The sequence below is a fragment of the Glarea lozoyensis genome (assembly GCF_000409485.1).
Source record: "Glarea lozoyensis ATCC 20868 chromosome Unknown GLAREA16, whole genome shotgun sequence".
NCBI lineage: Eukaryota > Fungi > Ascomycota > Leotiomycetes > Helotiales > Helotiaceae > Glarea > Glarea lozoyensis.
In genome coordinates, this window is record NW_007360990.1 from 317,559 (window position 1) to 343,460 (window position 25,902).

Below are 25,902 nucleotides of genomic sequence, written 5' to 3' on the forward strand. Positions count from 1 at the left end.
TTGTTCGAATCTTTATTTGAAATAGTGGGTATCTACTCAACTTCAACTCGGACACTCTTGGTGTCTTAAATATTGAACATAATCAAGAAGCATATAATTGCAAGCGGCTGGAACCAAAAAGCTTGAAGGGAATCAAGTTTTTCAAACGAGATTTACTGGATTGTTAAATCGAAGGTTTCGATGTTGGACGCAGAAAGACAAGAATAGTGCAGGTAATATGGTAGAGTCTGAAAGTAGTGCGCCACCTGGCGTGTTGCCGGACAGCTCAACGATTGATGTTCGCACATTCTAAAAGCTCTGCACCAGGCGAACGTGAAGGAGCAACGCTATTTTTCACACGCTTAGGTCGGTTGCAGATGAGTACTGGACCAAGGAGCGCTGAAAACTTACTCATAAAGGCAGCACCCCAGCAACTCAGGAACAGGTCGTGCATTAGAACTACTGGAATATGAAGCATGGTGCAGCGTCGAGGGTGTGCGCGGCGGCGACGGCACCCTACATAAAAAGGTCAGCAAGACGTGGATGGTTGGTGAGTGCCGAGGAGAGCTTGAACCAGCGTTTTCCTGCACGCCAAGTGGACCACCGCTGTGGTCGTTGTTGGAATGAACGAAGATAATAGAAGATAATAATAAGCTTAACCGAATGTCACGGCGTGCGTTAGAACTATTTCCGTGCCACACAGCGGCTTGGTTGGTTCAGCCATGGGTTGCCAAAGAGTTGAATGTGGTGATGATCCGGTCGAACGTTCGATACAGGGGCTGATCGTGGGGTTAGTGCAAGAGCGGAAAACGCCTCGTGGTTGTGGCATCGTAATATGCATTTCTTGCATGGAGAACATCCACCAAGAGCTCGGATGTTGGTGCGATGCGTGGTCGGTGTGCGGCGAGGTTCCCTTCGAAGCAGGGAGCCAACAGGGCTGATGATGGAGCGTTTGCGTCTTGTTGAATTTCTTAGGGGTATTGAAGTCAAAATCGGCAATATTCAATGTCTCAAAGACCCGAACCGCTGTGCAGAAAATATTTACCCTCTTCCAGAATGCCAAATTGGCGGAAGAATCTAATCTTCTATAAAAGATTCGTCGCCCTCAAAAATAACGAGGCACATCAGAATCCCAGGTTTTGATCGAAAACACGTCGTTTAGTTATATCTGCCGTCAGCGCCAGTTGACTTTTAACCCGTCACTTTGTGCACTCGTTGTTTTAGATACCATTCGATTTCGATCTTAGAACGATGTCTTCGCCTCCATCAACAACCAATGCCACCAACGGCTCCGGGCATGACTATAGCAGGACGTAAGAATGTTTATTTTCAATATCCTCATGAAAGTTTTCATCTGTATGCATGGAGAAGAGAGTAAACAAAGTTCGCAGCTGATGTTGTTGTATCCCAGGTCGGAAGATTATTCATCTCGCGTTAGTGCCGAGCATCAACTAAAGTATACGAACGATCGTATCGCTCGCTATCTCAACGAATGTACACCAACAAACACGGTTTATAATAAGCACTTTGGGAAGCCCAGCGCACAAGCTACAAAAGCACATACCACCACTATGAAGAAAACATTGGATTGTCTCGATGCTGCTCTCAAGGGAAAGAAATAATTATAAAAACCGTGGAGCCTCGGCTGGCAATATAAAGTCAGAAGACATAAGCGAAGAAGCAAATACAATAGTGGTAAGAGTAAAGAAACGTTGATCCAAAAATTCCAAGCTAATACTGTCTAAGGAGCTATGTGCAGTATGGAGTAGCAAAACCAATCATTGATTCGTGGGGAGGCGTGATCGTCCAAGGTCGCATAGACAGCCGAGAAGGACATACGAGAATAGAACAAAGAGAAAGAAAATCGGAAAAAGGCAAAACAGGGTGTCTTCGCTACTATGAGAAGTTGTCGGTTGACATTCTAGTAGCAAATTCAGATTGAGGGCAGACCTGGAGGACGTTGAGATTGAGGTTGTGGGGCACTAAATTAGGTTCTTAAAGGCTCTCTTAGGTCACGTGTGTTGGCTGGGCCACTTCTCGTTTCGTTTCTTGCTTGTCAACTTCTCATATCGAAACGATTTTAATTCTTCTCCGCTATGTTTCTTCATAGCCTTAAAGTTAACTCCACAAGATATTTATTACAATCATGTTGTCAATAGAATCAAAGCTTCTAATCTTCCGTATAGAAGAGAGTCTTTCTCGTTTACAACTATTTACTAGCGGTTTTGGGAACACGCACACAGTGGACAACATTCAGGAGAACATGCGACGACTCGATGCCGCCTGAGCTCTTTGGTGCCAGGTGCAAATCAATGTGGCACACTACTGTGCGCTAGACCACTATCTCACCAACCGTGTGGAAGCCCCTTGGGCTCCGACTGCTTCAGAAACCCTGGCCTTGGGCAGGTACAGGATTAGCTTCGTCCCAACGACGTGGGGGTGCGACGGCGTACGCAGGTTCTTTGCTGTACGGAACGGAGTACTTGTTGGAAACAACGCTGGGCGACAACCTCGCAAGTTTGTGCGCAGACGCAAATGAATAGCGTTACTTCTGCGGTTCCCGTCATCCCCAGAGACACATTGTGGCGCCAAACGACAGGGGCCGCTGCTCTCTTTTCCATGAAGACAGACGTGCATGCTGCACCTCGAAGGAATATGAGGGATGTGATCATTCGACGTGAGGCTCTGTCCAGCGCTCATCTGGGGCGTGGCTCTGGCTCTCGCTGCCAGCAATATACATTTCGTTTAATGATTTAACCTCTTTACAAGGGCATCAAAGACTTCTTGGTGCATGTACTGGGTATTGCTTCGATTCCAGCGGTGGTATTTACGACCTACCGCGCGTTCTCCGGACTACGTTGAATCTCTGGGATTTGCATACTAAAGGCGGACCAGAGGTATGGAGTATCACCCAAACAGCAGCCACATCGGGGGATCAAAGGAGCGAAAAGCTTTTCGTCGTGAACGTTCAACGGCCTCTATTGCTCCTCCACAATTCCTCTCCCTGCTGCTCACATCCCACTCGGCTCAACCAGTTCCCAGTCTCTGAATCTCTTCAGCTACTTTAGTACTGAAGGGTGGAATACCAAGCGACACAGCGGGCATGGCGGATTTCATGCGCATTGTCGTCCGTAGGGCTATCGTAGATCAATCTTGTCGACAATGGGAAATTCCCGAAGGAACTTCTAAACGACGACTCATTGTAAATCAACGAGTACCACGGGACCGCGCGAGCGCCATGTTTGTGGAATGTACAGTATGCAGCAGGATCGCTTGATTGTCCAAATCTCTGCACACTTTCCCCGACGGTACATAGTCTGACCAATACGAACTGCCTCTTACGACGTTCTCAGAACACAATCGTTAGGATGAAAAACACACGGACTCGGATAAGGCTGAGAGAGTTCACCATGATACCCTCCCTTGTAAGCCAGCCTGGACCAAAACAACAACCTGCGCGCAGATTACGCTCTTCCGCACACAGGTCAAAGTAGATAGCAAGTCGGCGTAGATCAAAACTGCTGATTGATAGAGGTGTAAAATCATGCTGCCTGACCACTCATACCACAGGTCTAACGGGCATCCAGCCGAGAAAGACCGTTCAAGAAGCACCCGTATCCCTAGTGCCACAACGCCACAAGCTGGTGGCTCCCTAGAATACCTCGTGTCGAAAGCCGCCAGCAAATCGTCCCTCTCCTTCATCTCACGAGCTTCATCGGACCGCTTCTTTGTTGCCCCCATCACAAGTTGAGTGCAGCTCCAGCGCAGGCGGCCTGCTACTTGCTTCGGAGAAGTGGGCGTTTCGAGAAGTCCCCCTTCTGCAACAGAGGGCCACACTCGGAGTGGACTCAAACACTTATGATCAGGTAAGACGGAACTCAAATTAATTATTGCGCTGCGCCACAGAGGCATAGAGGAGTAATGATAGAAAAGCGAACTCTATGACAGGGTTTGAGTTTTACGATATACAATGGGAATCGCAAAGATCTTGTCTCAAAATGCTGGTGCTCTTGGACAACTTCTGTAAGGTTAGCGACACGATATTGCTCGCAGGCACAATAGCGGGAGCGTCGCTTTTATCGTAATCGATTGTCCCACAACACGATGATAAGTTGGCTGCCGCGCCTTTCGCAGATCCGGTCTCGACTGCACTGAACACAAGAGGCCTGTGGATTCAGGGCCTTGCACTTGCTCACAACGTGTCCTCGCAGCAGATCTACACAGATCGCATCCCCGCATCGCACGTTGTAATTGCGTCGTCTACAGTACCTGATATTCTGTACGCAATGGCACCGTGAAACCATTAAGTATACCCTCCCACATTTCGGACCTGGGGTACTTCGTATAAGATAAGGTCCTGGCCACACCTTGTCGAATGGAGTAGGAACTGTACATACAATGTGATCAAAGTGCTCGACGAGCCGTTGGTCCCATAGAACATATTGTACGCCCAGCCCGAGTTCACTACGCCTAGGCTGCTTGCTTACCTCGCTTTACTAGGCAGTATTTGCGCATACTGTGGTCTTTGAGATGACAATCGTTTCAAGCTCCATCATGCATTTCCAAAACTGTTTTGCTCATTTAATCCGGTATACCATGTGCTGAGATGGCTTACTTCGACACATACAGCTGTTTGTAGACAGGTACCTGACTTAACTCTTTCCATTTGACCACGACACGGTCAGACCTGGACTGTTTCGAAGGTGAGTTAAATGCAAAGGTTTCCTCGCCGCAGCTCACCCACGGTCTTGTCAGTCTTCTTGGGTGATTTTCAGCTCATTCTGTTAAACGAACTGTAGGACCCAACAGCTCTGACAACATTATCATATCCTGGACTCTCTCTGCTGGTCCAAAACAACCAGATCCCTTAATTTCCTATGTAGGTAGTCTTCTTCGTCTCTAAAGTGTGGACTCCCTTGTCTTGCACGCAACTCCCGCCGCGATAGCCGTGAACCGTGGATCTACAGTAACAACGAGTACTCTTAATCAACGAACCTATCACAAGCTCTACAGCTCCAGGCTCAAGATATGTGGAGGCGTGATGGCAGCGATGGCCGCGAGTAGTGAACCCTCTTTGATGGCGTGTCGCGCCCTTTCACTGATGTCCTCCTATCACTTCAAAGTTGATGAGCGACTTTACATGCATGTTTCTGATATCGATTATAGTGTCTCGCTGACTCTGCCACCGACTTACCAAGAATGTCGTATCCAAATGTGGTGGAGTACCCCGGAAGCCGTGAGAGGGCCGCATCCTCGCCTGCATGTGCTGGCGTCATCCATGTCAACGTGTGCCAGTTCTTGCCAAACCTCACCGGGGTGTATTGTGAAGAGCCGACAGAATTTTTGATCGACGCATGCCGTACCTGAATCTCTTTTTCGCATAATAATGTTTGTCGAGCACTTCTCGAGCTCTGCTTTTGGGGCGGAATTCCTATAATCTTGATCCAGATTACAATCCTCATCCTCATACTGGAAAACATAGACATGGACGGTGTTGGGTTTTCAATACGGGAGAAAATAATCTGTTTACATGACCGCTATAGAGGTGTCTGAGGTACACTTGTCTTTTGTTTTGTCTAGTTGAGGTCACATAGCCAAGCGCCTCCGCCAGATGGGACATTGGATACGCCATTGAACAATTCGTGGTCGGAGGACTTGGCGATGGTTGGCGGTTTAAAAATGACTCCATTGAACCCGCTGCCCAGCCAGTGATGGGTGGGGATGACCGGGATCTGCCCCTGGATCCGTCCCAAGGGCCAAAGATGATAATGATCCCTGGAGCTGCCCGCCCGCTCGCCTTACCAGGCGTCTTCGCACGTTTGGCCAGGTACTCTATTTTCAGCTTCCCTTGTCGTGCTTGGTACATGCAAGATTTATATCTTTTCCTCTTCCTACCATTAATTGGCAGGCCACATCCGTTCTCTCCCACGGCCGAGCGCCTGGCCCCCTTCCAAAGATGATTGTGACCCCTGAATCCGGCGAGACATGATAGGCGCCGTCATGATACTCCCACTTAGTCGTCCGACAATCGCCATTCTCTCCGTATGGAGTAAGCCACCATGTATCGCGGCGTGGCCATCAAAAACCGTCAGCACTTTAAGCAGCGGTAGAAATGTTATGCGTAATATGCTGGAGAGGATGTTTTCTCGGCTCCATGCCTAATCGATCATGTTCGTGTATTTGATCAAATAGGCAAGCGCAAAAACATGGAGGCATCTTCAGTTCTTCACCGGAAATCAAAACATTATGCTTCCTCGTCATAAGTAGAAGGAATCCCACTCGTTCGCTTACAAGTGAAAGAGACATTGTAGTTACTCTCCCCTTCCCTAAGTCTGTAGCGTGCTACAAAGGTCCTCCGTACTGCATCATCGGTCTGGATGTATTTCCCAGCAGGATAGACTGGGTGCACGACATGAGGCACCTCGGCAATTTCATGTCAGAACCAGGCTAGGATGGGGTTTTGGCAGCCCCAGCGGCTTGGAATGCACACATACTTTCAAATATCTACGTGAGGTAAGTCGTACGTCGTCAATTCGTGCTTCGCGTTGGGCGATCCAATGTCGTCGGCTCCTTTGCGTACGTTGGCGGGAGCAGGGGAGCTACAGGGATTGTGGAAAGTGGTCAAATCCATGCAACAATGGGCCGAAGAAGCCACCAAGAGTGTAAATGGCGTTTTCAAACTCAAATTCCGACAATGATGGGACCTTCAAACCCTGAACAGCGGTCAACGTATACACACGCTCCCAGAAAGCAGCGAACGTCCTCTCATGGAGTGTTAGCACGGGGAAGCAATGTCCTATATAAAAGGCACACTACCCTCGGAGTGTGGAAGCAGACTGTAGAATCCTAAAATACATCAGAAATCATCATTCCAACACATTCGTCCTTTACAACAGGGCCTTGCGATTTAATATTTTTTTTGTACTTAGCTGCCTCCAGCCTACGCACAGTATTGATCTGGCCTGTAAAGGATGTCCTCGTCTCAATTATCAAACCATGCCACTGACGGCTCAAATGTTGATTTCAGTTCGAGGTAAGAACTCTTTACTTACATGACCTTGAGTCTACCTCATGTGTGGACTTGTGTAAGCAAAGAGACTTCTTGCCTGACACCAGCGCTTTGTAGCTCGGAGGAAGTTCATACTCGTGGTACTTCTGAATGCCAAGCACAATACGCCAACGACCGCATTGCTCGCTACCTGGACAATTCCACTCCTGCAAACACCGCTTACAACGAACACTTCGGCAAATCCAACGGAAGAAAAAGCGTAAGAGCACATATCAAAAGCACGAAGGAGATACTGGATTCTTTCGATGCTAGCATGAAAGGAAATAAGTGATGTTATATATTCTTGAAATCCGACTTGCAACATATTATATGTGGAAGACACTGGCGAAGGAGGTAAGCAAATCAGGTATGAGTAACCCTCCATGAAACACATAGCGGTATGCTAATACTACTCAAAAGAGTTTGCGCAAGAGTACTGGAGACTCCAAGAGTAGGGCCAAAAACTCAGCGGGATGTGTGTGAGCCCGGGGTCACATCAGGCAGGCAGGAACCGAGAGGTTCGGGCACAGACGGATTCGAGTCCGAGTGCCGCACCAAGAACGCTGGAGAGATCTCCGGTATACGAGCTGAAGAAGCTTTAACTTGATATTTATGTGCATTTCGTTGCATCTGGCATGTTTCGTGTTGGAGTGAATCGTTGTAGTCGTTAATGTAGTTGACGTTGAGATTAGATAGTGGGTCCACTAAATTAGTTCGCTGTTAGTTTTCTTTTGATCCATAATTCCCGGAATTTTAGTCTCCTCAGATTTATCGTCGACCATCATCCTCGTTTGTGAAGTACCAGATTGACAACCTACATTATTGTTTTGTTCCGAAGATTGTTTTACAATGTAGTTGGATGAATATACGAGAACCACCGCAAGATCTTCAAATTTTCGACCAAAAGCCCATAGCGGAAAAGAATTGTTGTCATCAATTCGCAATTGTCATCGCCGTAAACAACATGAAATGTCTGACGAGATACCCAGTGACATCTCTTTTGTCGGCAGGACAGCGTGGTCCACCGGAAAGGCTCTTACAAAGACCGATTCAAGGTGCCACCAATTCAATGCTCAGCCACACCCAGTGCTTGCTGAGTGACTGTTACAGCATGCAAGCTTGGCCGGGTCATCGTTGCCGATTCGTTCTGTGGCTCGTGGTAACCTTATTGGAGTGGGCGTAAGATCACTAAGGTTGGTTCTATTGAGATGCAAGGCCTGTAATTTCCCGTGGGTTCCGCCCGATTTGCTCATAGGGGAGCAATAAACATTATTCGACCGGTCGCTCAGATTTCCGGGAGCAAGATATCGGTAAGTGCGCTCTGTTGTAGGATATATGGACTGTGTTATAGGTATCCTATGCTAGAGAACATCTAACGCGCGAATCACAGCGAGTCCTGATTTATATTTATACTAAACCAGCGGAAAGAGATGAGTCTTGAGATCCTAGTCCCACGTCGATGTGTTGATTTCTAAATTGCGACACATTTACTCGCCAAATTGTTGCTTCTAGATTCATTGACGTGCCATTGGGAAAGCATAATGGGCAAACGCAGTCGCTTTTGGCTGGCGCAATTCCTGGATTGGTTCCCGGACGCCCCCCGGACGGTTCGGTCATGGTATTGAAGCATTCCGTAGGTTCAATTCAGGACTAGGCCCAGACTTAGTTCAGCTCTGGAGTTGCTCATAGGATGAATTGACTATGGACTCACGATCGTGAAGCTACTCGAGCCAGGTCAAGGTTCAGCTCTTGTGTCCGGCAATTTGAGTGGAAGATAGGCGAGACAGGTCGTCCGCGATGAACCGGCAGGCATACGTAGTCCTCGAACAGGGTACTCACTGATCCTTACTGAAGCTCCGAGTCCCATGTCCACGGCCTCGCAGGGTCAGCGGTGCCGCAGCCGCTGCCTCCATTATCGATACCAGATTCAAGGATCTTCCATGAACCAAATACAAAATCAGATCAGATCTAGGTTGGGTAATAATTACCCTGGGTCAACTGTTTGTTGCTCAGCCACGGTGCGATTGGGAGCTGATTGGCCGCCGTATGTTTGGACAGCGAGCGTTGGAGACCAACGGGAGTGTGGCACTACATTTTGGCGGGTTTTGTAGTGAGCGCACGTTCTCGGGTATGTGGCTAAATCGTAGCTGTCAACAGGTATCTGTCGATACTTAGCTGTACTTTGTTGGATTCTATCCTGTTCACCGGCACCTCTTTTCTCGCAAGCACGCTCATCACTATTGTACCACCAGTAGACGATAGTCTTAGTATGCCACTTACTTTTGGATTAGTACGAACGATACGACTTACGCTATTGTTACCTTCTGATCATCTGAAATGAGTTTGTAAATAGTATCCTTGTACCTAGTAGCTACAAGCCATCTTGATCTATTCAATTTATCCAATAAAATATCACATGCAAGGATGTGACTTCCTTTGGTGTGCCTTTCACACTTTGAAGAAGCTCAAACGTCCGGCAGATTCACAAAGCCAGCCACAACCAACGTTCGAGAACGGGAATACCTGTCTGTGCTGGCCCATGTCATGGGCAGTTAATCTCCTTTTCATTCAATTCGGGTTAGCAGACTGTGATTGATACCGATGACTGGGCGATCATCTTGTCCCAAATTGGCTCGTTTCAGAAAGTCTACTGGGATGCCCCTGTTGCAGCTTTTTTGACAGAAGCCTTCTGGAAGTCCAAATGGAAGCATTGGAGCTGTGCCGCCGACGAGCAAACACAGACCAGGACTACTGGAGCTTGTCATGACCGCTCCCAGAAAGTTCCATCAGATGAACGCCAAGCTGTAGCATCATGATCCTGGCTCGAACTCTCAAATCCGGTCCCCCAAATCGTCAGCAGCCAGCCAGCGTTGTTTGGTTTTGCTTTTGCGAGGTTGGAGCTCAGAAGCCTTACGGAGAGGGCAAGTCGATTCACTGCTACAGCTTGATGAAGATAAGGAAACATCCCTGATATGTCAAATATCCTTAGAAATCCAAAAAGAAGCACCCCATAATTGAGGACGAATTCTCAGTCTTGTTAAATTTCTTTGGTGGGTTACTAGTAGCCTCGTGCCTTTCGGTATGTGCCTCTTTACGGAAGCAAAGCTTCCCAAGATTGCTGTCGAGACGAGATGATTGCAGATGGCATTGTTCCCCCGAATAACATTCGGGGAAATAGCAAATAAGGCTTGCAATTCCACGGTTCATGCTGCGCACACCATCATGTTCCGTTTGGCCCCTTTTCCATGGATGTGGGCCGAACGGATGCTCACGGCAGACCATGCTCGCTCAACCGCTCAACAAGCCCATACTCGACAAACAGATGTGATGTTCAGGCTGCTGCAGCGACTTTTGCAACCACGTCTCCGACAGCCCTGGAGCCCTGGAGATCCACCGGCCCTGGCCCCTGTTGCGTTGTCGAACGAGCTGCAAGCCTGCAAAGGTATGTAAACTGCCAGTTGGACGGTCAGCATCATACATTTGCGATGAGCAGGGAAATTATCAGCTTTTTTCTGCCGGCGCCCTTTGCACTCTGCCCCCTGCCCCGTTCGCGTCGAGCTGGGACTGCGTGGTCTTGTCACAATGATCACCCCAAGGCAGGCCAGCGACGCCATCGATTACCAACGGGGATGATGAGCAGATTGGGAAGTTGATCCGACTCCCGCACTGTGCCAATACCTAAATAGCCGACTCCAGAATTCTAGGTTCTCGCCCCGTCACAAGTCATCAGGCCCTGCTCATGGCAGTCTGCAGGTGTGTTCTGCCTCTGCCACCTTGACTTCCACACGCAGCAGCAGCAGTAGAGCTTCGGAACAGTACAATATCTGAAAAATACAATAGCCGAGTGCATCGCTGTTGCATGAAAGGCAATGCTTTGGCGCACGCTTGCGTTGATCATGGCGTTGATGACCTCGATCCTGGCTGCGTTTTATGTCTTCCTAATCTACACAAGCTCTCCACACGTTGTCTCTGGAATATGTTGTGCTTCACATTTTCCAAAGAGCCTCTCCGGTGATGGATGTGACTCGCTCTCATTCGCACATAAGCCACATCACGTATCTCAGTTCAGAGTTTCGTGGCTAAAAAATATCACGACCTAAGACCGATCGATCTCACAGCCTCATCTTCTTTATGCCGAGTCTCCTATCTCGTCTGTCTTACGGACTTTTTGAATTTGAATCGCATGCAGGCCCGAGATGGACACGAATAAGGTGGAGCGCAGGGTCGCACCGTCCAAAAACTTAACTTCGCGAAAACGAAGAAAACGAAAAAGGAGTATTTAACTATTATACGCCTAAATAGCACATTTAAGCCTATTAGTATTAGTATAAAATTAAAGCCTAGGTTGAGGGCTTTCTTAAGCTATTAAAACAATTATTCTACGACGTCGAGGGCTTTAGAAGTCGGTTAAAATAACTTTTTCTTCTAAAATTCGTTTTCGCGGGGTAAAAGTATTTCGGCCTTAGACTTTTGTCGCTTAAGCGATTTCGGCCACTTTCTTAAGGCTCGAATCTCGAAATCTTGAGAAATAACCTCGATTAAAAGTCTTAATAAAAATATAATTTCTAGCCTTTCTCTATAGCCTTAGGATATTATTTTACTAACTATATATATTAGGAAGGGCTCTTTTTAGCGCTTTAATCTACTCTAGTCTAGGAGAATAAACCTCTGGAGCTATCTCTCTAGCTATAAAGATGTCTTTTATTTCGTTGTTTTTCGGTTTCTGAGTTTTTGGACGGTACTACCCTGCGCTCCACCTTACACGAAGCGAAACCAGCGTGATGTTTAACCATGTCTCTTTATCAGGTTTGGATCTGATTAATCTCATGCAGTGACTTCGGTCTTCGTCATCCGTGAATAACTCAGGGGGGCGTGTTTTGATATACGGTACCCAGAATCGCGTGAGGGTGGAACGGGAGGATTTACGCTAGCCGAATGTCGGTGGGTGTCATGGGAAAGAAGAGGCGCAGGCGAGGGGTGATGCCTCCCGCGACTCCATACAGTGCCTCTGAACCACACCTGTATGCTGGCGCCGCGCATCTGCACCACGGGTGGAGCCAGAGTGGGAGACAGAGCGAAAAGAAAGAAATGCCCACCCTTCTCCACATATCGCGTTGACAGCACTCCACACCCTATCGCGTAAATAACACCCCGTCCTCCATCGTCCACCGTCTGTTGCCCCCTTCTCCCCCCAAAGAAACAACTCAACGCTCGCCAACTGATATAAGACGAACCCAATCCCCTATACAAAAATGTTTTCAAACCACCATCCAGACCTCTATCGTTCCTCTCCAGATCATTCAAACGCCTCAGCCTTCTTCCAAATTCTCTCACCGAAGCATTACGGTACACCGGATACCGCTCCTCGCTTAACAACAACAAAACCGTGTCGTCGACTATGTCTTCTAATCAATCTTCGACTGGTGCTACGGATGGGAATGGGTTGAGGTAAGAGGAGTGTGTTTTGTTTTTGTTAGTTACTTAGTCGTGTGTGTGTCATGGGTTCTATATCCGACTACTGTTGGATCATGTACTAGCTCGCTCATACAACGGATTCCTTCACTCTCTGCAAAGAGCGTAACACTCTCCTCTTCTGCCCTTCATTACCACTGTCCATGTCTCCTCTCGATCGAAACACCTCCCCCTACCTCGTTCTCTTCACTCATCCATCATCATTCACCCTCCTTCACCGTCCTTCACCGCACTGCTTCCACCCCCTCCAACCCCATCACAGCACAAAGCTAATCCCCTCCCCGTCCAGCCCCGCCCAACTCAAACCTCCCACTACAATCTCCACCTCTCTCTCCACCTACTCAACCCAACCCTCCCTCTCCCAATCCCGACTCTCATCCTACCTCAGCAACCCAGTCACCTCCCACCCCCTCTACAACCCAAACACCAGCTCACGCACCACAGCCATGAAGAACTACCTCGACACCTTCGACCGCATCATGGAAAGCGGTCAGAAGTGAAAACACAACCAGAAGTCGTGAATACAACACTTTGCCTTGAAAAAAGTGGGGATTGAATAAGCGAGAATGAACTAGTTCAGGGGTAAGTCCCCGTGATGAGGACAAGACCAAGAACTTCTGTTTTAACGGTTTACTACCAGAATTCCACGACCCAAACCCGACATCAACGATCTCACATCGGAGATACCTCCACTTTCAGCTGCGGTAGCCACTCGCGTGGCAGCCACATGTCGTGCGACGGTAACACGGATCACCAAAGAAACCGAGTCGTGCCCTCGCTTGAGGCAGAAAACCGCAAACGAGGAAGAACGCGCTTGACGGGAGAAGCGGAAGCGAAGAAAAAAGCTGCTGAGCGATCATTTCAATACGACCACGAAAACGGGACGTCAAATGCTTAACACCCCAGAAAGCAGTGCCAAGCACCACTCGCACCCGCCGCGTACATTCTCGCAGTAACACTCAAATCTCACGCCGACGCCACCCGGCTCAGCGAATCAGCCTGAATTTTCAAGCGCTAAACCGTTGAGCTACGATCTTGGGGTGGAAAAACGTCAGGTACTTTGAACCGCTGTAGAGCACTTGCCCAGGAAATTTGATTGCGTGTTCCCTGGCCGAATTGCGGAGAAATGTGGGTGGATAGATAGGCGGAATACGTAGAGGAGGGAGGGTAGAATGATATCAACGGGCGTTAAAAGGGGGTCGAGGGTGATGGTTTCAAGAATGGAGAGGAATGCGCTGCAAAAGCGAGTGCGCCGAAACCAGTTGGGAGAAATCGCGGCATGGGCTCCAGGATGGTTGCGAGATCGCGTTATGGCACGATCCAACGAACGAAAAGGCGGCGGAAAATGTCGGATTCGGACTTCTGGTGTGGAAAGAGCTGATGGGGGTAACTGGAAGTTGAACGTGGCAAGACCTGCTAGTACGGCAATGTCAGCAACTGCGTCCAAGACCGGCAATGGTCAAGTAATTCTACATCAACGCACCTTGAGTAACATCCAGATCCATGTTATGTTAGACTTCCAAGTGAACAGAAAAAAATAAGGAACATGAAGAAAAGGGGGATGATTAAAACATTATCATTCAGCATTACTCTATCCCTTAGGATTTATTCCCAGTATCTATTCCTATTCCAATTCCAACCAATAATCCACCACTCCCAAACTCCATCGCTATGGTTCCGAAAAATTATACATGACCTAACGGATCGATTATGAATTATGAAGTAGGTATGTTCAGGGTATAAGGAAGACGACCCTCCTCATTCGTCATGCTGAGTTTAATTACACTTCCCTGGCTCGTGGACCTGAGACTGTCGTTGGAGGCACTGCTATTTGTGTATGGTCTCCGACTTTGGGCGAAGCTGTTCGCACTCGGTGTCCTTGAGATAGCACGCTTCTTACTGCGTGGTGTGGCGGGTGCGGTAGTGAAGCCGAAGCTCTTGGTGGGCGTGGTTCTGTTGGTTTGGAGTTGTCGAGATGGTGCCGTGTGGATGGTGCCTTCGCTTCCGCTCCGGCTGATGGCCCTGTAGGAAGATGCGATGGATCGGCTGCGAGGTGTCACGGGAGTTGGACTGGAGGTAGCATCATCGTCAATATCGCTTTCCGGTTCCTCATCAAATTCTAACAAAATAGCCGGACTGAGAGCCACCATACCGCGTAGTATTTCAGCAAATTGCTTCATCAAGTCTCGAAATCGTTCCTCTTCTAGCGCTTTGGTGCCAAATCTCGCATATTCATACTTGTCGATGAATTCTGCGGCGACGGAAGGCGTACTGATTACGTTGATACTTATAAGATGACTGATATAATCTCGTAATCCCATAGAAGCCGGTCTTTGCAGAATTTGAACAGCTTCAAAATTAGGCGTTACTCGTTCCGCGGAAGATTTGGGGTCCGCTGGAGCCAAAGATACGGCCTTGGCCTCGATGAGATGGGGAAGCTCGAGTATTACTGTCGTGAACTGTAGGTTAGGCAAATCGGATGATGTAGGAGATGCCCATCCTTTATGCGAGATCTCCCCCCACACGGGTTGTGCGGGTGGTATTACAACGGTATGGTCCTCCTTTTCAGTATCCTTCGTTCGTTTGTGTAGCAAACCCGACTTCTTGGTCCCGTACCCTTCGAGATCGGAGGATCTAGCGACAGGATCTCGCTTCTCCGGATCAGATACCACTGCCGTCGGCTGTGGTTCCACACGAGGCCGGGCGTCCCAAGCAATCACAGCATTCCTGTTGAGACTAGCGACGATCATCTTCCGAACCTTCTTGTTGACCTCTCCCTTCTCTATTGGTATCCATGTCTTGGGTATTGCTGCCAGAACAGTTCGATTCGTATAGAGCCTCGAGGCGTATATTAAAATAGCGAGTACAACAGTGAGAAGATAACATCCTGCGACCACAAAAACGTTGTAGAGTTGCTTGTTGCTGAGTGCTTGTCGAATGGCATCACCGGGTGTGATAAGAAGCAATGCGAATAGGGCGATGTTCAATACGGTGAAGAATGAAGCGTAAAATATACGGAAGAGTAAATGAACCGCTCTAGCCTTCTTCATCGTGATAATACATCAGGCTCGAGCTTCGCGCTCAAGCAGAGAACGGATTCAGGGAGCCTGTGCCATTGTTAGGCTTCGACAGATAGACTACCAGATTTGCGATAATGCGCTCGTGCGCTTGTGGCGTGGCGGTAGAGAGGAATCGCTCGTGAGGCCGAATCTTTCGCGAAGAGATAATTGTCGTGACAGATAAGGAGATGGGATGGGTGTGGAAACTGGAAATGTTTGTGATGATATGCGGTGTGGTGCCAGCCAGTGCACGGTCGAGATTGGCACCAGGAAGGTTAACGCGGCGCTTGTATGAGGGCGGCAAGCGGCGGCTAACAGTGGGCCCCTATCAAGGCGCGCTTAGCGCGTCGAGCCACACCCTCTTGCTTTTCCTTCACTTCATCACATTTGTGGGTGACTTCATTCCGTAACGTAGGTAAATCATGTCTAACTGATATTTTGGTAATTAAGCGGGAAGTCTGCAGTTTCAGTCATTACCGCACTCGTATCATTTGCAATCGTTCTTCCGACGTGCCGACTCTTCATCACTGTTTATGTCACTTGAACCTTTCTTCTGTAGTGACCAGCTTGGTTTTGATTTGAAAAGCCTGTCATTGTATACGTCGGAAGGTGTACGGAGTATTCATGGAAGGAAATTTACATTGATCTGAGGTTCCAAGCCTTCTTTCGTCTGAAGCTGAAAGTGGGTTCTTATCGCTCACGTTACTGGACGAACCCCCACACAGGATGGCCCGGCCCTGCAACTCCAACTTGCAGCTTCGGGACTCTGACAGGAAATCTCGACTGGCCGATCACGACCCCGTGGCTGGCCTGCATGTAGCAAAATAGTGGTATAGTCAAGTCGTATCTCTCAAACAACCTACCGCAACTTCCTCACATACCGACCTTTGTTTCAACCCATTGTATTATTGTTGCAGCCTTGCGAAGATTAAAATCTCGTATCGTCCGTACGACCTGCAGGAGTCTCACCCACAAATCGAGCTTATCCAATAATTACGAGGCCCGACGTCACCCGTGTTCTAGACACTCTTTGAATCCGCACCATCATATGCAGTTGCTTCCCTTCTCCCTTTGAGCGATACCAACCGGGCGAGGAGGTGTAGATGGGATTGACTGAGAGCATTGTTGTCTGCCAGAGATTGTTGTGTCAATTGGGAACAGTTTGAGAGGCATACGCCAATCGCGATGAATACGAGCAATTGGACTCAATGATTGACGACGCATGAGCACGACTCTCCTACGATAACAAACACGCTCCTTCTACGATCTCGATCTCTCGGTTTCAAATTATGTTTTCGTATCTCCGACCCCACACCAGGCGTACGCCATCCACTCCATCGTCGCCCGCCGAACATTCACAGTCGTTCGAACCACCGATTCACCCAACGGACCACGGGCATCCCCAACGATGGCAAGAATCAATCTCCCCAGAGCCTGTCGGCGTCGCACCACCGCTTCCGTACACGTCGAGTAATATGACCAGAATCGCTTCTGGGGGGAGAGAAACTGTTTCCGTAGCACTGGATACTTCAAGACAAAAGACAATGGAGAAGGAGTTCAGGACACACGTTTGGGAGAGCTCAAGGCCGAATTCATCATCGCGAGACGTTCACGCATACAATAATAGTCAGAGAATCGCACCTGGCACTTATCAGCAACCTGAGCCATCGGGGAGACCTGCTACCGCTAATTACATGAGTTCGCAACAGAATAAGCCCCCACCATCTTTCCATGGCGATGGCGGATATCAGCAAGGAAGACAGGAGCAGAGTCACAACACCATGATGTCGTCGGGGTTCCAAAATAATGGGATGCCTACTGGGAGACGGCCCACTGGGGCAAGGCTGCCGTCACCTTCACCGAGTAATGTTTCGACTTTCGAGCCAACTCCTTCAAGGTCAGGAAAAGCGAGACTCAATTTACTCAATCCTATGTCGCTTCTAGCGCGCAGGCGAACCTCGCATGCAATACCACCATTGGCTCCCGAAGCCCTTATATCCAACAAGAGTAAACAACCCGAAAGCCTTGACTTCCGAATACGGGGAACAGTGGTCCATGATTTCAGTGCCCCAAGACCTCGTAGAAATATGTCATATGGCGAATCCAGACCCGAAGAGCATTCGGGGAATACCAGATCATATCAGCGCAGTCCTATGCCGGATTCAAATGGGGCTGACGAGAGTTCAAGTGCGAGGTGGAGTGGAGGAAACCATACGCCAGTCTTTACCGAGAATTTTGAAGAAGAGCAATATCCAGCCGCCGGACCACATGTGAGAAAAGCAGATGATATCACAGACCTGCCATTACCAAGACCTCCATACGCAAAGGGGATTCAGAGACCTGTTGATGTAAATGCAGCGACTCAAAGTGGTGTTGACTCTACGACAGACCGAACTTCTGTTGTAGCCAACACGAATTCAATACCTGCACCTGATCGTCCGCCTCCTGTTCCACCCAAAATGGGCGAACAAGCATATCCACAGAACAAACGCATATCAATAGACGCCCCAATGCCACTGCCGAAATCAAGTGTTTCTTCATATAAAGGTCGACCACGAAAAGTTTCAGAGGTATCTATCAAGTCGATTAAAGATGCTGCCATTCCAAAGCATATGAAGAGCACTTCTTCACGTTTTAGTTTCGACATGATAGGTGCTGCTGAGCAGGAAAGGTTGTTGGAAGACAGACATCGGCAAAGAGCCTTGGAGAAGCAGAATGAAAGGGGGAACGACGATGACAATTATGGAGGGTTCGATGATGAGTACGATTACGACGGCATGGATGACGATGATGGGTTAGAAGAGAGGATTCCTGGGGTGAATGCCGACTACGACGATGAGGATGATGCAGAAGACTTTCCTGCCGAGGAAGAAGTCCCACTCGTAGGAGTGGATGAGGAGAAGGAAGATTTTCCTGCCGAAGAAGAAGTTCCGCTTGTAGGAGATGATGGTATTGGAGATTACCCGGTGGAAGAAGAGGTACCAATTGTCGGGGAGGACGATTCAAAAGAAACCCCGACCGACACGGTGGAAAACCTCGGTGGGTTTACTTTTCAGCAATCATGGCATACACCTCTTAGTCCGTCATCGCCTGGCATGCCAGACACGCCACGAGACGGAAATGGCGAAGTTATCGGGTTCGCAATGACCAGGAACTCGCCATATGTCCCGTCCGCTCCGACCCCTATTTCAGCTATATCGACTTCCTCGGGAGTCGTCGAGCAACATCCACCATCAAAAATTCTCGAGCCTCAAGGGCTTGGCTTAGAAGGTATTGCGACCGAAGCTCCTCGACATCCAGTAATTGAAGACATACTAGACGAAAGGTATTCTGCTAATGACATTTCGCCGTCTTCCCCCTTTTATAAAGATGGCGATGACGACCTTTACTTTGATGATGGGATCATTACTGGACTAGGTAATGACGAAGAGATTCCAGAATTCGATGAATCTGTTTTCGACAAATTGGACACCGACCAATACGGGAGACCTTTGAAACCATTTTCACCAGAAACTACTTTATATTCACCTCCCACAGTGTCACCCAGCCGGACGACTTCACATTTGGGCAGACAACCCCAGGAAGACGATAACAGCATAGCTAAAGCCCTGTACCCGTGCTACTCATTGCAAAATAATGTTTCTGCACCCCAAGGGACCATCCGACGCTTACCTGCTCAGTTAGCAGAAGAAGAACCTTCTCAAGGATTGACACAAGACAGTCTGGAGGCATACCAATCGGCTCTGGCGGCAGCTGCTTTTAAGGCTGTGGCAAATGGCAAGTTTCGACGTGAGAGCACTCCGAGTCATCCTGTACAATCTGATTTAGAAGACACCCAGCCTGGACTTATGACAGATTCTAACCAGACCTCGCACTATGAACCCTTTTCACCAAATTATGAGCTAGAGGATGATTTCGATTACGATGATGCTCTCGAGGATGATGACATTATTGCCGCGGCCAACGCGGAAGCGCTAGCATATGATGCTGATGGGTTTTACGGACAGGAATTCGGTTTCTATTCAGCACCCGCCGCATCTGAAGGAGAATATGTCAATGGAGGTTATTTTGGACCTCGAGGTGGCGATGGCCTGAACCGCGCGCAGAGTGGCAGAATCGTGGTTCGTGAGCCGAACTTGACGCCCATCACAGAGCGGAGCGAATATTCTAATCGCAACTCTTTCATGTCGCTACTAATGTCCCCTTCATTACATGGTTCGGGACCGGTCAGCAGCCCAGGTTTGGCGCAGCTTGCAGGAATGATGAGCGCTCAGGATTACGAGGGTGGTGATATGAGTTTGAATGCGTTGCTAAAGCTGAGAAGAGGAGCTTGGGGTGGGAGTCAAGCCAGTCTTCATAGTAGCACTGGTAGCCCTAAAAGTGCGGGCGGACCAGATGATATCAATCCCGCTTCCCACCCTCCGTGGACGCAAGCAGGCTCATCTAGCTCAACGGCATATGCTAGTCAAGGCCATCGTCGGAAGAATAGCGCGATAAGTGCCATCAGCGAGGCTACAAGTGGCAATGATCAACTAAACCCGAACGATTCGGTACCAGGCAGTCCAACCTTGACAATGAATACTGCCGGTTTCAACAATGCGCGAAAAGACCCCGAGTATGAGAGCGACGATAAGGAAAACGAACCATTATCTTTCGGGCGACACAAACATTCAGCTAGTGCTGAGAGTATCAGCTATCTCAAAGAAGAAGATCCTATAGCTGGCCAGCGATGGATCTTGGAAAGACGCAGGACCGCTGAGAGCGGCGAGGTGGAAGTCCTCGGTCGGGAAGTGGTACAGGGCGGGAGGATATAATTTATTCTCGTCTAATTAGCGTTATGTTCAAAAGCATGAGCGATTACTTTGTAGCTATTATACCACATGCTCAGGAAGGCTTCGAGTAGGCATTATTTTTTGGAAAGGTGTAGAAGTTTTAATTAGCGTTCCAGAAACGATGACGTTTGAAAAGGAGCTATAAGCCTTTATTACCTATTACCTAGACTCTAATAATCAATAGAGATTTAAGGATTATAAAATATGTTCTATAGTATAGTAAAATTCTGTAACCCTCTGTAATAGCTTTACTAAGAATATCCTAAAATCAGTACCGAGAAAACCCTTATAAACGCCTTTCTATTTATCCTATATAAAACTCTTCTATATTTATTTATATGTTTTAGCTTATTAAACACTTTAAAAATTCAAAAGTTTAGTCAAAAGCCACAACTTATCTTCACATATCAAAGTGGAAACGTGAGTAAAAGTCTCGGTTTACATCATTCCTCGCTCTAATATATCGAGGCAAGAAGAATGACACTTCAACATCAAACTTTCGGCTTCGTGTGCACCTAACAGGAGTAGTCGCCAAGTGTTCAATAAATAGGACCATCGTAGGCTAAGGGTGCGTATGTCATATTTTCGTCCCAGAGTCCTCCGGCCGGGTCAAATATCATCTGTGGATAGCACGGATCCTTGATATTTTGATTAGTTTATGAATGTTAAGATTGGACGACGGGCTATCGATGTAGGACAAAGGTGCAATTGGATACCGCTTACATCGTCAAAAAAGGGTATGGCATCTCGGTCTCCGTTCTTCCAGGTATTCAGGTTGTGTCGACGCTTGCACCACATACATCTGATATTGCCGTCTTGAGGAACTCTTTCGCCGCATGGACACCAATACTACAGCGTGTCAGTATTGTAGGAAATGATGTGAGTAGCATTCTTACCCCTGTGACATCGTAAGCTGCCCTCTGCCATAGACCTTCATATATTTCAGCAAGAGCCTCCTGGCTAGCTGCCCTTGAGACCTCCTTTGTTCGTGTTTCGATGTATTTTGCTTCAACACAATTTTCTTTGACCTTACAAGGGAAACATATCCATCTTCTGTACTGGTCGCAGTCGCAGAATTCGGAAAGCGACAGTGGGAGATCATTTTCGACTTTTAAATCGCATGCTGCACAAAAACCCATGATATTCCATGGCGTGGGGCATGGAAGGTAGTGCTGTCTCGGATAAGAAAGCCATCTGGGCATATCGCGAACGCGCGGGACGTATCGGCATTCCTAAAATTTCGATCATGAGTAGCGTCCCTCGGAACAGATCATGTGGATCGCGGACCTCACAAACATTGACTTTGCATTTGATACAAGGCAGTCCATTCGCCTCATCACATCTCAGATTCCAAACCCGCACCTCAACCTCCTCATCGAAATGTGATTTTCTGCCCGTGCCCCAGATGCAATGATCAGCATCTACCTCGTACACGCCTTGAAAATCTTGGCGCGCGAGAAGACCGCGGCCGTCGCATAATGCCACTGCCTTTAAGCGATGAAAGATTTCCTTTGATTTCAGGATTAGTGTGTGGAGTTCTGAGTGCGTTAGTGCGAGATGGAAGAGATCAATCGCGCTGAGAAAGTTGGCCATCCGCTTGAGTATTCCGTACTGGCGCAGAAGCGAGATTATATTGGACATTATCACTATTGGTTTTACGAACTGAATCGTGTTGTTTTGAAAAAGATGGTTGAGATCACGGGTGTAATGGCGTTGTCGTCGCAGCTGGCTCCAACAATTTGACACCGATTTGGCAAGGATGGTGGACCAATGGGAGGGTGGAGAAAACAGTTCCTTGTTTTGAGGCTAGTTGTTATTTGGTCTTTGTATTATCAACACATATGAGTGTTTCTTTTACTACAAAATAATATCAGTATTTAATATTTAGCTTATTCGATATCTACCAAGATGAGTTAGGTTTTGTCCAAACTTTTTAACGCCTCAACATGGGAATCACTAAACAATTAGACATTTGCGATATACTATTCAAATTACATCATCTCAAACGCTTAATAGAGACACAAAGTTCCCCATTTACATCAAGCACAAAATAATGGAACCCAAATTAGGCAACGCTACTACATTTTGGACGCTGTACGCGAGCTTCATGCCATTTAAGATGAGTTACACACTTTCCCCTTAGGCGAACCCACTGCACCTCGCCATCTATCCCGGGTACAAGCAGATCGACCATAAAAGTTCGGAAACTCACAGGACAATAACTCGGCATTTCGATTTAAGCAGTCCACCGCCAAAATGGAGCTAGATTCCACATCCGTAACCCAACTTCTCAGCACGTCAATTCCTGGGTTTTAGTGGGATGATAGCCATGGCTGAGGGCGAGAGGTATGGCTATATAGTATTGAGGAATTTGAGGGGGGTGGGTGTTGATAGCGAGGATTCGGAGGCGTCGAGCTTGGAGATAGTCTTGGAAAGAGAAAATGTGCTGAGGGATTGGTATGGTGTTAGGTCGCTGTAAAAATGAGGTCCTATTTTTTAACTTAACATGCTACATCGATTGTTAGTTGACTGTTAGTTGACTGTTAGTTTTGGATAGCTACTGGATGGTTTGCTCTGCAACAGCACTGTACTCTACCAAAAGCCTTCTGGTCAACCATAGTTACCGTAAGAACTATCCCTCACCCAACTGGATGTTTAGAAACTGAAATATAACAGATTACCGCATGTCAAGCCTCCTACATATCCCCACTACTAAATCCTAACACACAGACAGCTGCCACAATAGGCTTTCGAACTTTCGGGATCATCCTGCTGTCCTATGCGATTACCCTGCTCAAAAACACGCAATCTTCAAATACCGATCGCGAGAAGTTATCATGGTGGAGACTGCACCGACAAAACTGGCTACGACTACTACCGAACCGGTCTTGGAAAGGCATGGTACCAATATCTATGTTGGCAGCAGTCTCATTACCAATGCTATTCCAAGGCCTCTAACACATGCCCGGTCTCCCAGTTTTGGTGATGCTTTTCGTAAGTCGTTAACACCACATTAAAACCCTCCGTGTAAAATCACTAACCTTCTTCCCAGCCCATCATTTCTACCGCGGAATCCCTCGTTCTATTCATCTCTCGACAAGCACAACAACAACCCCAACAATCCTCGCCACCATGGTGGGCACTAGGCGCACTTTCAGCATCCAGTATACTTCTATACAACGAATACCGGCTCATGGTACCAGGCATCATATGGTGTATCACCAGTCTCCTTACTCTCGGCGGCGTGCGCGCACTACTTATCATCGACTCACGGCGCGAATTTGGAGTCGAGACGAGGGCTCAGCGAACGCACGGATTCATCGTCATGACGCTTATCTTTGGACTGATTTTCAGCTCCGCTACAGCGTATTTATTCGAGCAGCCTGCGACGTTGCGTGTGCCGTACCCAACGCTGGGGTTGGTGGTTTTCAACGTCGTTTCGCTCGTGGGTACTGTGTTTACGGGCACGTCTTTGATGGTGTATTCTCCGATTTCATTGGGAGATGACAGGTTAGAATCTTCTAATAAGGTAGGAGCTGGTGCTGGATACTTGACTTCGTTTGCTTCTAGCGTTCTTGTGTTGGTAGCAGCGTTTCCTTCACAGCCGGCGACGGTTGTTTCGAAGATCCAGATCATGATATATCTGCTTGCCAGCTTTTGCGTCTTAGTAGGTAATGAAGCCTACGCTTCCGTTTTCAGATCTACGGATCTTGGACAGCAAGTTTACCGAATATTTCGCAATACATCCGTAAGCCGGACACCACGCAAGGTTTTCTCCATTACTATCATCGGGTTTATATTTGCTGCACTAGGTCTTGCGTTATATGTGCTCGAGTCCAACTCTCTTACCTCAACCTCTTCCCCGGCCTTTCCTTTCTTGCCTTCAGCCTACAACTCCTCGTCGACATTCGATATAGTCGTCAGCGCATATCTCGAAGACCCAGAACTGATCAAAAGCATGCTCGACTCGCTTAAGGAAACAGCATACCTCCGACACATGACCCCGAACGTGATACTTTACACCAAAGACCCAGCCGCGAATATCACGGCACTGAAAGACACCACAGGCGCAGATATCGTCAAACTCTTAGACAACGTCGGCCGCGAGGGCGGAACGTATTTACACCACATCATCACGAACTGGGACAACCTCGCTGAAAAGACGATGTTTATCCAAGCCCACGCGCATAACATGCGGGAGTTGGTTCCTAGGATTAACGATTATCTGGTGCCGGAGACGGGAATGTTGAGTTTGGGATTTGCGGGTATAACTTGTAGCTGCTTAGATTGTCAAGATCGCTGGGGTTGGGAGGACGAGGAGAACGTGATTCCAGCTCTTTATCAACAGATCTACAATAGAAGTTGTGATTCGAATATGCGTGTTTTGTTGTCGTATAAAGGGCAGTTCGTCGCCAGTGCGAAGCGGATAAGGGGGATTAGCAAGGCGATGTATGAGGAGTTGTTTCTGGCTGTGACGACAGATGAGGGATGGCGCCGTGGCCGAGATAGTGTGGGGTATACGCAATTGCCAGAGAATCCGGATTTTGGATTCACGTTGGAGAGGTTATGGGGGTTATTGATGCAGTGTGCTACTGATAGTAGAGTTGCTGTTCGATGTCCTAGTTTACTTAGTGGAAAAGGCTTGGGTGGGGATGTTAGAGACTGTCAATGTTTAGATGCATAATAAGCATACTGTAGTGCTTAGCCAAATTATTTAAATGACCCACCTAGGTGTGATATTCAGATATTATCCCCTCAGCTACTGTGATAATCACACATCCGTGCACACGCTTGTTCATTTAATAAGAGTATTAAAATGCGTCAATTAAAGCTGTTTGGTTGGTCAAATAAGCGTCGCACGGATGTGTGATTCTCAGGCACGCAAGCCAAAATACATACTGTATCCGTAAAATATCGTAAGCGAGCTTTGCGCAATGGAAATGCAAAATCTAGACGCAATTACACCAGACCAGACCGGCGACTTGTTCGGAGCGTTTTCAGACACGAGTCCGAGTCCGAGATGGCGGGAAAACTCAAGGTCTGGGCCAGACTCCTCAGAACTGTTGGATTACGAAAATTTTCTAACCTTTTGTTTTTTGAGATGTGAATTGACAATGTATTATTTCCCGTCAGACGGACATGAAATATACTCGCCTCGAATTACCATGCCTTCCTATGTACCGTACCTAACTGAGAGAATGTTGTTGGAGAAAACTCGGCGTTGGAAGGCCTCAAACAATTGCCAGGAACGTATAGCTCACGTGGAGACGATCCGACGTGATGGATACCGGGAAGATGCAACCGGACTAAATGTTGGAAAGTCGACGGGAGTCTGTCGGTGCGTACTTAAGTACTCGTTTGGTCGAAAATGCTACGTTACGGGAACTGGTGGGTGTACGAGGACGGGAATACCCAATCCTTAGCGAGTCATCGCACACGACGGGAATTCTACTTCTCTAGTCAAGAAGCATCGCGCATCCTACTACCGTCCCTCGCGCATTCCAGAAACACC

General features: G+C 47.9%; 7 protein-coding genes across 7 annotated transcripts; 5 read left to right on the plus strand and 2 right to left on the minus strand.

Moving 5' to 3' along the window:
- Window positions 1-1,255: 1,255 nt before the first annotated feature.
- On the plus strand, window positions 1,256-1,601 carry GLAREA_07386 (uncharacterized protein; the record flags this gene model as incomplete). The annotated part of the gene is made up of 2 exons (XM_008082074.1): window positions 1,256-1,335; window positions 1,391-1,601. The coding sequence occupies 2 exons, from the start codon at window positions 1,256-1,258 to the stop codon at window positions 1,599-1,601; spliced, it is 291 nt and encodes a 96-aa protein (XP_008080265.1).
- Window positions 1,602-5,178: 3,577 nt separating this feature from the next.
- Window positions 5,179-5,346, plus strand: GLAREA_07387 (uncharacterized protein; the record flags this gene model as incomplete). The annotated part of the gene is made up of 1 exon (XM_008082075.1): window positions 5,179-5,346. The coding sequence occupies one exon, from the start codon at window positions 5,179-5,181 to the stop codon at window positions 5,344-5,346; it is 168 nt and encodes a 55-aa protein (XP_008080266.1).
- An 8,373-nt stretch (window positions 5,347-13,719) lies between these two features.
- Window positions 13,720-14,040, plus strand: GLAREA_07388 (uncharacterized protein; the record flags this gene model as incomplete). The annotated part of the gene is made up of 1 exon (XM_008082076.1): window positions 13,720-14,040. One exon carries the CDS (start codon window positions 13,720-13,722, stop codon window positions 14,038-14,040), a length of 321 nt encoding a protein of 106 aa, XP_008080267.1.
- A 174-nt stretch (window positions 14,041-14,214) lies between these two features.
- GLAREA_07389 (uncharacterized protein) lies at window positions 14,215-15,549 on the minus strand (the record flags this gene model as incomplete). Its single annotated transcript, XM_008082077.1, has 1 exon — window positions 14,215-15,549. The coding sequence occupies one exon, from the start codon at window positions 15,547-15,549 to the stop codon at window positions 14,215-14,217; it is 1,335 nt and encodes a 444-aa protein (XP_008080268.1).
- Window positions 15,550-16,847: 1,298 nt separating this feature from the next.
- GLAREA_07390 (uncharacterized protein) lies at window positions 16,848-20,372 on the plus strand (the record flags this gene model as incomplete). Its single annotated transcript, XM_008082078.1, has 1 exon — window positions 16,848-20,372. One exon carries the CDS (start codon window positions 16,848-16,850, stop codon window positions 20,370-20,372), a length of 3,525 nt encoding a protein of 1,174 aa, XP_008080269.1.
- A 557-nt stretch (window positions 20,373-20,929) lies between these two features.
- On the minus strand, window positions 20,930-21,529 carry GLAREA_07391 (uncharacterized protein; the record flags this gene model as incomplete). The annotated part of the gene is made up of 3 exons (XM_008082079.1): window positions 20,930-21,028; window positions 21,114-21,239; window positions 21,287-21,529. 3 exons carry the CDS (start codon window positions 21,527-21,529, stop codon window positions 20,930-20,932), a joined length of 468 nt encoding a protein of 155 aa, XP_008080270.1.
- A 1,822-nt stretch (window positions 21,530-23,351) lies between these two features.
- Window positions 23,352-25,074, plus strand: GLAREA_07392 (uncharacterized protein; the record flags this gene model as incomplete). The annotated part of the gene is made up of 2 exons (XM_008082080.1): window positions 23,352-23,384; window positions 23,443-25,074. The coding sequence occupies 2 exons, from the start codon at window positions 23,352-23,354 to the stop codon at window positions 25,072-25,074; spliced, it is 1,665 nt and encodes a 554-aa protein (XP_008080271.1).
- Window positions 25,075-25,902: the final 828 nt, after the last annotated feature.